General features: G+C 42.7%; 1 protein-coding gene across 15 annotated transcripts in view; it reads right to left on the bottom strand.

Annotated features, from left to right (window-relative positions):
• Positions 1–13,146, bottom strand: part of wnk1b (WNK lysine deficient protein kinase 1b) — a 95,591-nt gene extending 82,445 nt beyond the window's left edge. For 6 of the 15 annotated variants that reach the window (XM_084346130.1, XM_084346131.1, XM_084346133.1 and 3 more), the window contains exons 1-2: positions 12,542–13,146; positions 7,727–9,377 (exon numbers count right to left, since the gene is read on the bottom strand). In XM_084346130.1, the coding sequence (XP_084202256.1) occupies positions 7,727–8,662 (936 nt within the window). In that variant the 5' untranslated portion in view covers positions 8,663–9,377; positions 12,542–13,146. The remainder of the gene's footprint in view (positions 1–7,726; positions 9,378–12,541) is intronic. The other 9 variants (XM_084346137.1, XM_084346136.1, XM_084346135.1 and 6 more) reach the window with 4 other exon arrangements.
• Between the last annotated feature and the right edge of the window lie 4,086 nt (positions 13,147–17,232).

Raw genomic sequence — 17,232 nt, forward strand, 5'->3', positions numbered from 1 at the left:
TTTCTCTCAGCTCAGTTTATTTAGAAGAAGGTGCCAAAACACTTCAGCATCTTCAGCTTCCTGACTTGCACAAATACACACGCACACACATACACACACACACACACACTCAGAAGTCTGCTCAGGATTGCACTTGCTTCTTGTGTTTTTTCTTTCGAAATAATCAGAGAGTGGGAGGGAAAAGGTCAGTCATTTTTTCCCTGAACACACAGACAGTCACAAGCATAACTCAACTGTCTTGACAACACACACATCCAGGGCCACAAAGCCATAGAGTGAGATTTATGCATGTGTGATAAAATGTTTAACTCCCGTTGGTGGACAGTCTACACTACATTAACTTTATTTGAATTAGTCCACATTCACTATATTCTATTTTTACAACATCATTTTGTTAATCGCATTAAGGTCATGTGACACTTTTGCCTTCCGCTGAAATCAATACTAGTGAAATACAGGGTGGCCTGACCTTAGCGTTCAACGGTGAACACACATACACACACACAGACACACACACACACACATAACACGGAAGGAAGCACGGGCATGGTTTTGCATATGAGGAAGTGTCAGCTTCTCTGTCTCTCTTCCTTTGTTGCTCGCAGCTGGTTACTGACACATGACAGAGAGACAGAGGGAGAGAGACTAACAACTGAGGCGGGACAAAGACGGAAGACTGAGCAGTACAGTAAGGGAAGGAGCCATAAAATGAATGGAAAAGTGACTCGCTCCATGCCCTCTTCTTATCCTCTGTCATCTTCGGATTATCAGACATCAGAGCCGAACACAGGGCGATTACAGCCCACGGCATTTTCCTATCGTTCTATCGCTCATAAATCCAACCTGTGCATATCTGAACTACACATTGTGCTGTGTGTGTTTAAGCATAAGTATGTGCTGTGTTCATAAAACGCTCAGCTGTGAGAGGTTTCTGACACTCCTAATTTTTCTCTTGGATACCTTTGATCCCTGCAGGTTGCGTGGCTGGAAACAAACTTGTTTGTCCATCATGACTTCGGGATTCCCAACCAGAGGCTGACGTGCAACATTTGTTTTACAGCTGGAAGAACGACAGTTTTATGAGTGATGCTATCACAGTGATTGATAGTTCTGCATAGACTTACAAGCAAACCCGTACAGTGTCTAATGGTAACTTTCCATCCCGACTACAACAGAAAAGGTACTTATTCCAGGCCAGCGATAAACTCTTAAACTTCTCAGTCCAGCAAACCATCTGTCTGTCTATCACATTAAAAACACAAAAAAAACATTTCCACTTTAAGATTTTATTATTATTCAACAGTTGAGCTCATCTGCAGCTAGGCTCAGCCAAATGAATAAGTTAACAATCCCCAAGCTAGCTGCAGTATGTGCACACACACGGCCACACCTCCACTGCATACACACATGAACTCATACACAGGCTCACATTTATATGCACATAGGCATTAGCTTAATTGCTAATAAGGAAAAGGAACTGAGTAAAATATTTGTAGCCAGCATTTAAAACATTTACGAGAAAATGTTAAAATTGCAGACAGTTTCCATTCCTTTTTTCTGTGTGTGTGTGTGTGTGTATGTGTGTGTTTTGTTTTTTGTTTTTTTTGGGGGTGGTGGTGGTGGTGGCTAAACCTATTTTATAGCAACTTCAGAATCAATCAGCAGTGAGAGCCAGCCTTTGCCTAAGGCTTGACACAGCTGCAGTTCGTCGTTTTGTCAGGGAAATCTGAACCTCTGGAAAATCTAACCGTTTCACCTCAATGACTGTGGATATTTATGGATATAACCTGTAGTATTTCACACATTTGCAACAGTTTCATTTGACCTTAGAAACAGGGTACCATATCAGAGGTTTATACTTATAATTTGTCAAATACTGCTTTTGAAAAAGCTTTTTTTTCCAACATCTAATAAAAATGAATACAGACTCTTGTTTGTGCAACAGAGAGCCTATTGTTCAGTGAACTGCTTTGGGGAGTAACACTCTTTAAATATCTGATCAACAGTCTTCACAAACATCTCAATATCTTCCTTCCTCCTGCTCTCCCTCATTTTATGCCTCTCTGCCTCCCTCTGGCCTTTTACCAGCACATGGGCAGATTTCAGGCCAGTACCAGGTTGAAATGGGTCAACGCTGTAAACAAATTGCCGCAATGCTAAAATTGGAAACTGTGAGCTATTAGCCTTGTTAGGTGTTATTCATTTTGTCTATGTAAGGAGACTATGGTCATATGAATTAGGAATGAACTATAGTACTTTTATGTCAGCTGCAGTTAACCGTTAATTGTTATTAACTGTTATTTTTATAGGAAAATGATGGTTGGAACAGTATTACTAATGAATTATTATTAATGAACCGAAATGCACAAGGGCTTAGGCCAACAGCAACCAACTTGTTTACCAGCTATTTATCCAAAAGGTTGCAGTCTGTTTTGTTAATGATAGCTTTTCCTCCCTGAAATGCTTACAGTGCGGCATACCTCAGAGCAGGTGCCTCGGGCCACTACTCTTTTTCATATTTATGTTTTGAATAAGTGCAATGCTACACTATTTGCAGATGATAAAACTATAGATTTTACATCAACTATACGAATAAATTAAGAACTGCTCTTCCATCTGAAATGCAACTATTACTTAACTGGATAGGGGGAGAATAGATTAATTTTGAGTGTAGCAAAACCAAAAGTATTATGTTAAATACCAGACATACCACCAAATACGATAGTCAGCTGTGCATGTTACTCAAAACCTTGCATATTGAAAAGGTTAATAGGGGCAAATTTTCTTGGTGTCACACGTGATGGCTCGCTATCATCGTGAAAAAAAAGAGTCAAGTAATATCATGTTCCTCTATTCTTAACCCTGCCGCTGGACTGCTAGTGACAGAGGCCCTAGTTTTATCTCACCTTGATTACTGCTCAGCAGTCTGGTCAGGTGCAGCCAATAAAGATCTGTCGAAGCTTCAAGTAGTTCAGAATAAAGCTGCAAGGCTCAAATTGCCCTGTTCGCTACATGTGAGGCAGAGTACATAGAGAATGCATGTCTTTCACGGCTCACAGTACATAATAGGTGGACATGCAATCTGATGAGTTTCTTTACCAACTTTGATCACCCTTTAAGGCAAGTTTTTATATTCTTATTAAGACTTTCTACATTTGTTATATGTCTTGTTTTATATGTTTCGCTGTGTGTGGACCCAAGGAAGTATATAGCTGCTACCTTAGTGACAGCTAATGGGGACCCAAATAAAGAATAAAAGAATAAAAGAGAGCCTTGAAGCCCAAAAAGCATGTGTGTCCATGAATATGTCTATGTGTGTGTGTCTGTGGGGAGGGGGCTAATCCGCCTTGTGTTACTGTTGAGAGAGAAATTTCAAGGTCTTTGAGTGCCAGTGGAGCTAGGAGCCTAAGGTCACACTCTCACACACTCACACTCACACACACACACTCTCTCACACACACACTCACACTCACACACTCACACTCACACACACACACACACACACACACACACACACACACACACACACACACACACACACACACACACTCTCTCTCACACACACACACACACACACACACACACACACACACACAGGGTCCCCTCTTCTTTTCGCCCTCAGTTTCTGTGCTCCTCTCCCTCCTCCTTCTCCTCCCCTTCTCAGTTCATTTGTCTTTTCTCTCCCACTTTTTCCTTCCTCCTTCCCCTCCTCCCAGTGTTTCCCATTTCTCTATTCTCCCCCTGAACTCCCTCTTCCTCACACTCATGCTCCCGATCTTTCCTGCTGCCTTCATCTTCTTCCTCCTAATCTCCTCCGACCACCGGTCCTCCAAGAGTTCTCTAAAGTCGAATTTTACTGTTTTTGCACTTTATTCATCAAATCCCCATTTGATCTTTATGTCTCTGTCACACGCAACCCCCCCCCCCCCCCAGTGAAGGAAGCTGAACGCTGGATAGGCTCCTAGTGATTGCTTCGGACACAACAGGGCTGAACTTTGACCTTAACCCCTCCTCCCTCCATCCCTGCTCTTTTATAGGATTTCATTTCTCTGCTTTCCCTCCATACTTTCTTACTTTTACCTCCTCTGACTGCCTTGTCGTGGATTCACTCTCTTAACTTTGATTCATGGACCATATGTGCAAATCTGGTGTCACTTAGTGGTAGATGTCTTAACTGTGTGCTTCACCCAAACAGCCCACTGTATTCCTAAAGGGCCACTCATTTCAGGAATTTTTTGTGACATAACACAAAATAAGTGGCACATTTTTGCATTTGAGAAGCAGGGACAAGCAACATTTGACATTTTTCTTTCATAAATGACTTGATCACCACTTTCACTGATTAACTAGCTGATTATTTTCATGATTAATTGATTAATCATTTAATCTATAAAATGTCAAAAACAGAAGACTCAAAAGACTCAGTAACTACCATAAATGACAAAGATAATCTGCAAATCCTGACATTTAAGTGGCTGAAACCAGGAATTGTTTGACATTTTTGCTTAAAAAATGACTGAAGCAAATCAAAAAAGTTGCTAATTTTCTTTAAGGTGACTCATCATTTTAGCTCTAATGCTTTATCAACTTTTATCTATTTATTTATCTTCCTCTAAGAGGACCTTCTATTTTCTTGCCTGATTGAGGTCTTTCCAGTAATATAAAATAGTGAACATAAATGATTAACGCTGTGGTCCAAAGTGCCGTCATTTAAAGCTATCTCTCGTTCAGTAGCTCAAGATTAAAACCAGCGACCCCGAACATTTCTCCTTCTCCATTTTCTCTCATTCCAGAAGAACTGCGTCAGCCTCTTCTTCCCCATCCATCATCTGCCTTTCAGTCTAACAAGGCACCTCAAGATAAGCTACTGGGTGACCTTCCTCCTCTTTCTCACCACTCCCTCTATCTCTTTATAAATCTATTTCTTCACTAAGGCTTAAGCAAACTATCTGTTTCATCTCTCTCCTCCTCCTCTTCCTGCATTTCCATCCATCTATAGATTCTCCTGGAAACGGACGTTAACCTGCTTTGGATCAGATGCTGAAGAATGTAAAGACACAACCCTGTATGAATCTATCGACTAACACACACGCACATGACCCCAGAATTTAAACAACGTCAGATAAATATGCATATTAGTCAAAGGGATGGAAGCACACGCACATTCGTAAAAACACGTACAGAAATCCGACAGGTTCCAGATGATCCTGACTCCCACAGATCTCCAGTTCCCAATGCCCACCCAGTGCGTGAATGCGATTGGTTGTGTGTCTGTGTGCATACGGGTGTGTGTCTATGCGTATGTGTGTGTAACTTTACTCTCACCATTCTGCCACATGTCAGCAGTTGCTCAGTCATCTTTGACACAGGATTATAGCCAGGCTCTGAAGAAAAGTACTTGTCTCTGCATGCATATAGCCGAGTCACCACAGGCCTTCAGTACCCTTATATAACACATGCAGTATATGATGTTTAATGTTTAATCATTGCAGTAATCCAGGTAATGTTAGATAACATACTTGTATGATAGAAACCATTTATTTTGATTATTTAACCAAATGATAGCCTTAGAAATTAATCTGGGTCCTGATTCTGACCGGATTAATACCTTTTTGCCCCACAACACTGCCAAGAACCACAAGGTTTCCTCGTTTTTTGTCTCACAAAAGAGAGACAGAAAGAGAGAGAGAAAGAAAGAAAGAGGCATGTGTGACAGAGGGATGGAGCTCAACAGAGGCTATAGACATTTGTTTTCTGATAAACAAGCCAGCGTTTCCTAGACGCGGGGCATCAGCCGAAGCTGATTTTAGCTCCTGGGATTCAGGGAGACTCAAGGAGCATCTTGTGATGGGAGGACAGCAAAAACAGCAGAGAAAACATGGAACTGAACCGTCTCGCCTCATTTTACTTCTTATTCATCAGTCATGGAAGAGAGCCAAGCCAGCATGCCGGAAAGACGGAGCCCATGTCTTTTTTTCTTGTTAGATTTCTGACATAATACAAATTACTCCCAGTGTGTTGCTAATAAAGTCGTTCTGCACAACAACGGATAAATAGTCAAATTTCTTATTTCTTCTTCTTAATCTTGCTTCATCAGGGCAAGCAGTTCCACGTGAGTCCATGTCACTGTTTTATACCTCAGCTAAGTCAGCGCCCTGATGTCATATGACCAGCTCAGACGGTTATTCCACTGAAAAACAAGACAAAGCTGAAAAGACGTTTGCTTTTTCACTTTCTGTCAACCTCAATTCTCCCGCCAACACACAAATCTACTCCAACTATTCTCTTCATACTCTCTCTCTCTCTCTCTCTCTCTCTATCTAACACACATACACACACACACTCGCTGCAGAAGTTGCATCAGTGCACCATAATGTAGCAACAGCATCCTGTGGTGAACTGTGTGCCATCCTGTCTCGTGTTTTACACACTGTACAAGAAAGACATAGCTCTTTTTTGTTAACCTTTTTGTTATCTGCACACTGGGAATAGAAGCAGATTGGGAGCTGCCCAGTGCATCCAGTCCTGTTATACCACAGAGAAACCATACAAGAGTAGCGAGGAAAGTACTCGGTCCTGCTCAAGGGCATCACAACCAGGAAAAGTAGGTGAAAGATGTAAAAGTGTTACTAGTTCACTTTCGGTACCCTGAATTTCCCAGACAGTCTGGGGATTTCGACGAGGAAGTCCCAGATCATGAGGTATGTTGTCTAACCTTAGATAATGTATAACCAAGATAATGTCCTGAAATTCATCCTACTTTCTACAGACATCAAGCAAGCAGGTTTATGATATCAGGATATCAAATTTACATGTTTAAAAGGTATATTTAGGCCGTGATTGATAGGCATCCTCAATCAACATTCACTTGTGCATCTTGTGGCAGCACCACAGCATCCGTTCACACACATTAAAAAGGCAACCGTTTATACCAGAGTGTATCAGGATGCAGCAAAAGCATGAGTCATAGGAAAAGAGGTGGCTGAGCTACAGAGACAGACAGGAGTTGCACCATACCTCCTCCTGAGCTTTTCAGATTTTGCTGTCAGTCATGCAAAATCTGAGCACCCAAAGAGAAGATTTTGACAAAAAAAAAATCTGCTACCTGATACAGGTACAGGTCAAGCAAGGTAAAAACCAGTCAAGTATATATTTTTGAGCGGTGGCCTCGACTGAGATGCAGCTCATCTAGCAACAAACCAGTCCAAGAAGCAATATTTTTTTAATGACTGACGTAGGGATGGAATCCATCATTCATGAGGAAAAGCAATACTCAAGAAGACACATGACCCAAGAGCAAATGTGCAAACCAAACAAAGATGAATCTCCAAAAGGCAAGCTCCTGAGCATGAACTTCCTCATTGTTGCTGCTTTAAAATAACACACAAACATCTCGTCATGCTTTATCTGAAATGCATTTAACCAGGATGTAATCTGCACCGGTATCTCAATCTTAAATCAGATACTGATCTTATGTTGTGAACACTTATAAAGGAAAGCATCTGGGTGAACAGGAAGTGCTCACATATCAGCAAACTTGAGATCTGAAAGTGAAAAACAAAAACAAGGCCATACAAGAAAAGAAAGAGTAAATCAGGACCTGGTTGGAATTTAGACAGCTCAGCGACAACCACAAAATAACATTTAATTAAAGACTTAGGCAGATAAACGGGAAGAGACAGAGCAAAGCACTGCAGAGGTGACAGTTTTATGAGTCAGGACTCACCTGGAGTTCACACCATGCCACTTCCACTGTAGTCTCTGTATCCAGTCCCTTGTATACAGTTTTAAAGGACCCTCTTCCAATCTCGATGTCAAATTTGAGAAAGCGTCCATCTGGTGAAGTCCCCACAGCTTTTGTCTCCGCCTCCTCTATATCCTCTTGCACTCGTTTCTCGGCCTCCCTTTGCTCGGCTCGTGCTTTTGCTAGACCCCTCTCCTCTTCCGTCTCCCTCTCCTTCTCTTCGGTCGGACTACTAGCGCTACCCTCGTCCACACGTTCAATCGCTTTTCCATCTTTCGCCAATTGTTGTGTAATTTCTGACCCTCTGGGACGCAATATGACTTCAGGCTGCTTGCCTTCCGCTTTGACGGTAACATCCAATACTGTCGGGCTGGGTGCTTTTACTGCCCCATCTGTGCTATGTTCAACACCGCTACTGGTGGGAACAGCAATTGTGACACTGCCCACAACTAACTCTTCCTCGGCATTTTGCTCTTTCACAACTGCATCACCAAGCCCAAGACCAGGCTGAAGAGTCGACGTTAGGGGACCTCTTGGGACCTCAGCATCTCGTACCCCAGGTCCAGGACCAGAGGGCTGTGGAAGGAAGAAGACCGGAGGCCCTTCACAGTCTGGAGGTGAGGTGAGTATCACAGCTGCTTTGCTGGGCAGGTCCAAAGCTGTGGCGTTGGAGTCACAAATGACACTGCGGCGGAAGAAGCGGTGCTCGGCTGTTTTAGAGTCTCTATCCATCGTGTGGCGCCGACGTTGGACCTCAGGGTGTCCGCTGAGCTTCTCCACCACGTGCGTGTCTGAACTGGCAGAGCCGTTCACATTTTTGTGGGGGGTCTGGGGCGATGGAATGGCAGAGGCAGAGGGAGGAGGGGGGGCCGGGGCAATGAATTTCACCGCTTTGCTGTTGCTACTGCTTTCAGACATTCCTCCCCGAGGCTCGGATCACAAAAGAGAAATTATTCACGTATAAATAAGGACTTATTTCATCTGAGTAATCAGACCAACCTATGTGTAAACTGTGTGTAATTGCAAGCACGAATCTCGACTAGCAAGCTTCTGCTCCAAATGAAAAGCTCTCCAACCTTTGATGAAACTCCAGGAAAAACAAAGGGGACGGGTTAAATCAATCAACTGAATGCAGCATTTTTCATTGTGTTCTGTAGTTTTTTTTAGCAAATATTTATTAACTCCACTTCCTCTTTGCAACTGTTTCAACAAGACAACCTACAGTTCCTACAAGGCCCTTCTGTACAGGGTTCAGGGAAGCCCCATGAAAGAGGAAGGGGCTTTCGCTTAAAGACTGGGGAGGGAAGGGATGAAAGGCAGTCCAAGGAGGGGGGGTGCAAGCACTGCAATGAGGTGACAGTCGTCAAATTAACACCCGAATCCATCCTGATGCCAACATCCAGAGAAGGACAACCATGACATGGAAGGACTGGAGATCAAACAGACCAGTTTGGCCTCCCAGCGGCTGATAAGAGAAAATATGATTGGAATCCAATCCGTTACAGCTTGATTGGAGGTCTGTTGAAGATAGGACTTCCCGGAGTTTTGGCCTTTCTGGTAGGGCCAGACAGAGGGCTAGGTAGGCCTAGCCTGGCCTAGCCTGGCCCGGCTTGATCTGCTTCAACCCTCGTCACTGGAAATAAAAAACAGAGAAGGAAGAGAGGTGTAAGATGAAACTATATTTCCTTTATACATCTGACAAAATTCACCATCTGCTTTTACTTGACTACTTAACTGACCCTACCAACGTCAAGGGACCCCCAAATGATACTTGGTTCCCTGCCAAAGTAGCTAGTAGAACATACAAGCTGCCAGATACTCTAAGATTTTACCACCATTTGGCCAGTGATGAGTGCTGTGAGTGACAGATAAACACCAGCCAAATGCTGCCACAATTTTGGTTGTGGTTAACAAATCTCTCAATCTGTCAGCTCCATGGAGATCTAACCCTCAGTTGGATGTTCTTTTCCTCAAAAATGTGGTTGGTAAAACAGTGACACTAGGAGAGAATTCATTACTCCAGATTTGGCTGTTAGAGGATTCACTCCTCCCCTCGGTTTGGGATTTATCAGAGAAGATTTGACTTTGGTCGAGCGTCTGCACGATCTTTAATCTTGTTAACAAGAAAGAGATCTGCATCCAACCCCGAAATCTTTGCCCCGCAATTGCCCCCGTGTAGTTAATGCAGTGGAGTGATGCAGCGGAGTGTGCGCCTAATTGCTCCACGTTCCAAATTTAGCCCAAAGTCACTACAGCCCGGCTGACCTCGAGGTTGGGCTACTCTGTGGCAATTCAGCAGCTTAGCTTGAGAGGGGAGAGGGCGCAGACTCTAAATCCATATCTGAGGACGGACAGTGTAGAAGTATAATACGCTCCATATTGCATTACAGAAAACCTCGCATAACATCCAACAGATAATTTCTACTCTGTGGAACTGGCACAGAGGCACAGCAGCTGCTTTGATTAGAAATTATTCACATTACTGTAGTTCATGTTTCAACAAGTTTTTATAAGTCTTATCGACACTGAAGCAGAAAGAGGCGTGCAGACTGATTATCGCAATTTCCTTTAGTCATTTTTAGAGTCTCTTCAATTAAATCTCTCCCCTATAAATGAAGATTTAAACTGCACTGGGCGACTTTAAACACACGATCAGTTATCACAATTATCAACCCAGATACAAATTCTGCAAGAACACCAAAAGGATCTCATGTTTAATCAGTCAAATTCTCTGCAACACATAGAATATGAAGAGTTATTGTTCAGAGGATATTTTAAATGTCACCAAGATAAATTTGTCCTGACTGTTTCCTCGTAGCAACCATTCACAACGCTAAAGACTCATTTGGCCCCTACAGGCTACTGTATATTGTCCCCTTGAGTGAAGTGAGTGCAGGATTAGCACTGAAGAGGTCACAGCAGGTATGTGCCTTAAGGCCACCAGATAGAAAGCTTGTTTCTCCTGTAAAAATCAGTCCTGTGCAGCTTTACACGCAGTTTCATTGTTTGTTTACAGTTATGTCGAGAACAGGATTTAAATGTCGCCTGAAATAATCCCTCAGATTATGAGAGCATTGGAACTATTTTGCATTTAACGGCATCTGGCTGCCCTAGAGGTTCGCAGAGGACTCGGCCAGATGTCTCAGGTTCCACTGCAGGTGTAGCAGGTAGTGATTCGCCCTACATGATCAATTAGGTAATAACATTAGTCAGTACGGTGATACCGTTTGTAGAGGCTAGACTGATGACTTCAGTATGAGACAGCTGTTCTCACTGAAGTGTATCGCTGGGTGTGTTTCATCTAAATCACAAAACAATCTCTCCATCTAACAATCTCAGCGGACAGCTGGACTCTCCAAGTGCCACAGCTGTCTGACGTCAGTGCGTGGATTCGGATATATAATAAAACTGCGTTTAACACTAAACTTGAATGAACCCATGGGGATGATGAGGTGAAATTATTTAAAGCTTTCTGCAAAAACAGCTTTCTTTTTGTCGTTGTAAGCATGACATGCAGCTTATTTAAGAACTGAGCCACGAGAAGATGTTTCAACACGTAGGGGGTGTTGTCAAAGGTGCACTTTGTAGTTTTTGGCAAGAAATGTCAATCAGAAGAGGAAGATTTTCACTGACTGATGTTTTATGCCTAAACAAACTCTCTCTGTTTTCATGACTGAATAAACTGACCTTAAAAGGACAACACAATTTTATATTGTTCTACTCACGTTTATATTTGGCGGACCCTGCCACCTTTCTAGCTACAAACTTCAAACCTCATTTTCCTCTGAAAACAGCTTGTTTATTCAGTTCAGATTTCTGAGTTTGAATTATTACCTCATTAATATTGTAAATATTAAAATTCTGAGTTTTAATCTCTTCTCCAAAAAACTACACAGTGGCCAGAAAACAGGACGGAAATAGTAAATCAGATTTAAACGCCCATTTATATTAATATACAAGTATCTGGTAATTTTCAGGTACACTTAAATAAGGATAAATGACAGCTGATTTAGACAGGTAAGTATTTATACATGATCATCACAGGTGTGCTGCTTTGACCAATCAGAGTTGTCCTTTTATAGTCTGGCTAACTTCCACTATATCACACAAATGCTCAAATATAAGCTTATATATATTATATGCAGAATTACAAAACTTTTTTTTTTTACTGATATTACATTACATTTTGACAGGTGTCATTTTCTCTGTTAAGCATTCAAGCATGTCTAAAGTTGCATGGTCAAACTTATTCTTCCCAACAGAAGCAGATGGCCATTATCAAAATACAAACACTGTGGAATCGCATAAGAAAACTATCAACATTATAATTAAAACATGGAGGATGTGTTATCAGTAACACCGACACATCACCGCTCCATGCCAAGAGTTAAATGAATCCCATTCGTTGAGTTCGGCTCATTAAAAACCCAATGAAACAAAGATAAAATTGAGCACAGGAGCAATTAAAAGCATGACACTCGTTAGCTCTGCCGTGTTAATGGGATCCAGACTTGACTGTACGTTCAACTTGTGCGAACAGTATTCATCTCACATGGGTGATGACCGTGTGGGAGCTGCTAACTGAGTTGTAAAGAGAGCGGGGTCGATGCTAAATGTCCTGAGCGGTCAGCTTTGTGAGTTAGCAGCGAGGGGGTTCACCGCTGCCTGTTGAGGAACTCGCACAAACGAGGCAATGCAGCTAACTTTGCCCACAGGCGAAGAGCAAAACAGACACAAGCGACGACCAGTCACGATTCTGACAAAGCGTGGTGATAGAACAAAAACATGCGCCGTTACCTCTCACATCGGTGTGGGCTGCGGCGGTACCGTAGAAATATGAAGGGGGGGAAACTTGATTTAAAAGCCTTTAACTCCTCTGCAGAGGGGGTCCGACACACAGCACTAATGTCAGTGTGGTGCGTCACATTAAAGCCACAGTTGGTTGCCGTTAGAAGGAGGAAAAAAAAATAAAGACGCTTCTCACAAAAACATAACTTAGCTACGAGCTTATTCCTCTAAAGACGGCGAGCGGTACGTGCAGCGACCCCACAGCCGACAGACTGACACCTCCCACAGGGGCAGAGGAGCCAAGTTCGCTCGCTGGTGTCGCGGCGGCTCCTGGTACTTCTTTCTGTCCGGGTCTGCAACCGCGACCAAAAAAAACGGCAACGGTCTCCCCTCAAAGATGCTGCGTCCTCATCCGTGTCAACGTCCAGCCCGCTCCCGTCGCCGCCGCGTCGCTCCCTTTGGCTTGTGTGGCGCAATAAATCCGCTGTGAACCACAGTAATGCTCGCCGTTTTCAAGCCATCGGACGGCGGCTCCGTCTGCTCTCTGCTCTTCTCTGGCGATGACTCGACAAGGCGACGGCAGCGCTTTCACACAGACGTGCGGCGTCAAAGCGGCGACCGTTAACCCGGATGATACAGGAAGAGAGACTGCCTTTCAAAATAAAACCGACAGCCACGACGTCTGGTTTTGTCGAAAGACCAAAATGTAAGTCACATAAACTCAATTAAGTGTGTTCTATCAAGTGATATGTAATTAAAAAAATGTAGGTTAATTGAGCAGCTCGCACGCTATTTACTTGCTCCATACCTGCTATTTGTCCTGTCTGTGATGTTATTTTGAAAAGTGTGCATCTGTTTGATCTGACAGATCCAGCTGTGATCCAGCTGTGTCAAATCCGGAAGGACAGGAAACATCTCTCACCTTTTCTCTGGTTTGCTACAAGAGTTGTAAAAGTCACAAACTTTCATTGACATATGTACAAATAATAATAATAATAATAATAATAATAATAATAATAATAATAGATTAAAAAAATGATCTATTCTGCAAATTAAACCAGCTGTTTTTTTTATGTGTTTAAAGGGATTTCTGGTTTCTATTATTTGTTAATGTGTTTGAAGAGAGAATCTGCCTTTTCAATCTGCTTTTTCTTACAATCACAGTGTCATGGTGCTACTGTGGCAGTATGGTTGTTTTTCTGTGTACTGTTCTCCCTACCTGCTTTCCCCCCCTCCTTTTGTCCCTCACCTGCTCCTTCTCCTGTGTGTGTCTGTGGGTGTGGCAGCAGCAGCAGAGTGGCACACCTGTGTCAGATCATCTCATCACCCTCTGGCTTTATCTACCCTCTCCACCTCCACCTTCTCTGCATTTGGGTCCTAGAATTAACCTCACCGTAACACACAGACCATAATTTTGACATGTGGCTTTCCTAAACTTTTTAAGCTGGTCTATATTGTGTGATTGTATATGTCAGATATAATTAAAATACATTAAGATACTTGTAGCCGAGGCCTGAATGTTAAATTCTAACTTACTGCACTAGTACACACAGTCAAACTCAGTAAATATTATTCTCTTAACTACTTAACATATTATAATAAATCAGCATATTGTCAAGTGGAGGCTTAATAGTATAATGAAGCTCCTGGGGGAAAAAAAGAGTTTTATGTTGGTGGGTCAAACCGGAAGTACTATTGTTTATTCTGGTGGCCTTGACGCTGGCAGCCCAGAGGCAAACTCCAGTTCGCCGAGCAAGTGAGCAGCTGCAGCGTGCTCGGTCGTCTCGGCTGTCATGCTTTTATTTTATATCTCGGTCATGTTTGACGCATCCATAGTCAGCCTTTGTGATTGATGCTCGTTGGCCTCGTGTGTGTACAGAGAGTCTCTCTGAGTGTGTGTGTGGCCTTGACTCGCTCACTCTCTGACGCCCTCATCATCACTTTTAGTGTCATACCAGCTCTTGACTCCTCATAAAGAATCCATTTAGGATTTAGTATTTATTAATCAACCTTTAAAACCTACTTGACAGAAAAAAAACAGTTGTAAAAAGTTATTTGGAGTCATATCTTGAAAGTGGATTACTCTGATTTATTGCAGATTTACTACAGTTGTTCAAAAGGGAAGAAATGACCAAAAATGTAGCCTGTAATGAGGCTGTAATGGGTTGATTTTTGTTGACTTTTGTCATTGTTATGGCTTGGTTTCTAAAGGTGAAAGGTGGTTCCTGTCAATGACTGCACGCCAGATTGTAACCACAGTTAAGGATCTCGCATTTTTCCCGTCTATCAGATCTACACACCCTGATATTGAGCCGCAGCGCCTCGGGCAAGAATAATCAAAACAGGATAATGGTTTTTACCTGCTCATCAGTCAGGGAAAAGAAGGAAGAGTTCCTGCTCCTTGCAGATCCCAAACTCTGCTGATCACACAGACACTATTGTTCATTATTATCCACTTCCTGTTTGTATTTGACAGCAGGGGTTCAAACCATTTAACACCAGGGCCCTTGAGATGAGCACACAATAACGTGGGATCCCCCCCAATTAGAGCATTCCAGTAACATTTTCTCACAGATGTCGCTTTGGATAAATAGTTATCTCCCTCTGGCTGCCACATATTCACCGAATGCCCTATCAGGCATCCATCACCGCTTCATTTTTAAAGTTAATTGGTATTTAGTTTGGCAAAAAGTCACTCCCAAATTAATTTGAAATAAAACTATTCTGGCACAGTACCTGAGATTTCTTTCCCAACATGCCGGCTTGTAATTATCTTTCTTGGTCAAAATAATGACTTTCACATCAGCAGCTGACCCACTTAAGCTCACACAATAGCCTTTTTGTGTTTTAAAGGTGCAGTATGTAGTTGAAAACAATCCAAAATTGTCATAATTTATCCACAGGATCTAAGAAGTCCCGACTCGTCCTGGTCCAACAACAACACTCCTCCGCTGCTCTGTGCTCCCAGTCCTGACCACAAGATGCACGGCTAACTGAGCTAGCTAGCTAACGCCAGCAACAGTTAGTGGTTACTCTTCGACAGGTGGCCATTTCTTACATATTGCACCTTTTGATTAAGGCAGGGCTCATGTTGATTCATGATGACATATAAAATACAATACATAGCAGTTGCAAGAATTACCTGTTCTGTCAACATGTTCTGATGACTAATTGAAGGAATCATTTAATGAATAACTCCATGGTGCACCTTAAGCGAAACTTTTAATCTTTAAGGGTATTACACTTGCAAATTCCTCCAAGTGCTCTTTCACAAAAGCAACCATTGTGAAAACACCATAAAAATCCCCACTAGCCTATTGGCTGTGACTAATGTATACAATAATTGCCATATCTTATCAAATATAGCTGTTATCTGAGCCTCCACTCTTGATAGCAAGTTAATTTGCTCAGTAATGCTGCTACGCAATCAGCAAACACTCCTTAAACGATAAGGAGCTGCTTTGGATGTTTCCATACCTCTGGCTGTCAGCGTTTAGCCAGGGATGCTTACGGAGTCACGGGCTTGTTTTTGTGGATCTTCACATGACCACCAGGAGGTTGGTATTAGCCTGTGGGTCCTTCAGAACAGAGCAAATCATTCAATTTGGGTCCGGATTCCTGACCTGAAAAAGAGTACGGTGTGTGTTTGTGCTCCTTCGTGCACACGTGCTGCACATGTTTATCCTGCACTTTGCTTAAGGCGGTGAAACTATACACTAACATGACAGCAAGTCAGGGCTGAGCACACTTTTAGAAAAGCACACAAAGACGATGTACGTAGATAATCTATTTTTAAACTACCAGCAGCTATTATATGGTTTGTACTTTATGTTCAAACTGTGTATGAGATTCTGGTGTTCTCTCTCTGTTAGTGAAGCATCGGATTGTTTTACATTGATATTTACTGGTCAAAAGTGGGACAAATTATTGTTTGCACCGAATTCCTGGAGTGCAGCTTGCCTGTGGTTGTGATGTTACCAGCTTGGCATGTAGATCTTTTGAGCTGTCAGTACGCACACATCTCGACACGCCTTCACCTCTTCCTTCATTCAGCTGTAAAACTGCCCCTGAAAATTACTCGGTCAGAATGAATGATTTATTTTACGCTCCCTCTTCCTCTCTCTCTGTGTCTGTCCTGACCCGTACCCGTACCTGGGTTGACCTGAAGGCAGGATGCTCTCCCAGATGCTAGACGACCCATTTTCCCCCCGCCTAAGTACAAGGGAAACTAGACGTAACATGCAGAAGTTACACCCGAGGGCGACTGCTCTCAAAGGAGCTGCAAAGCATGAGGCCTCAGTGAGGTGACAAGAGGCCGGAGCTGCACCGTGATAAATCCACATACGTCTCTGCTCGTGTGGGAGACGCCCCGACCTCGCTCTGATATAGTATCAGAAATAATTTGCTATTGGCTGTCTTGCTGAGAGTTGTGTAAGAAGATTAATACCAATCACGTACCAGCAAACCAGTTAGCATAGCTTAGCACAAAGACTGGAAACAGGTGGAAACAGCTAGCCTGGTTCTGTCCAAAAACAACTAGCATCACCTCTAAAGCTCACTAATTAAGACTGTACAAAAACCAAAGTGTTTACAGATTTTTGTTTTATCTTTGGACAAATCCAGGCTAGCTTTTTCCAGTCTTTATGCTAAGCTATGCTAACTGGTTTGCTGGTATGAGACACCCGGACATCACTCCGCTT

This window comes from Pagrus pagrus, assembly GCF_965226575.1.
Source record: "Pagrus pagrus genome assembly, chromosome: 23".
Classification (NCBI taxonomy): Eukaryota; Metazoa; Chordata; class Actinopteri; order Spariformes; family Sparidae; genus Pagrus; species Pagrus pagrus.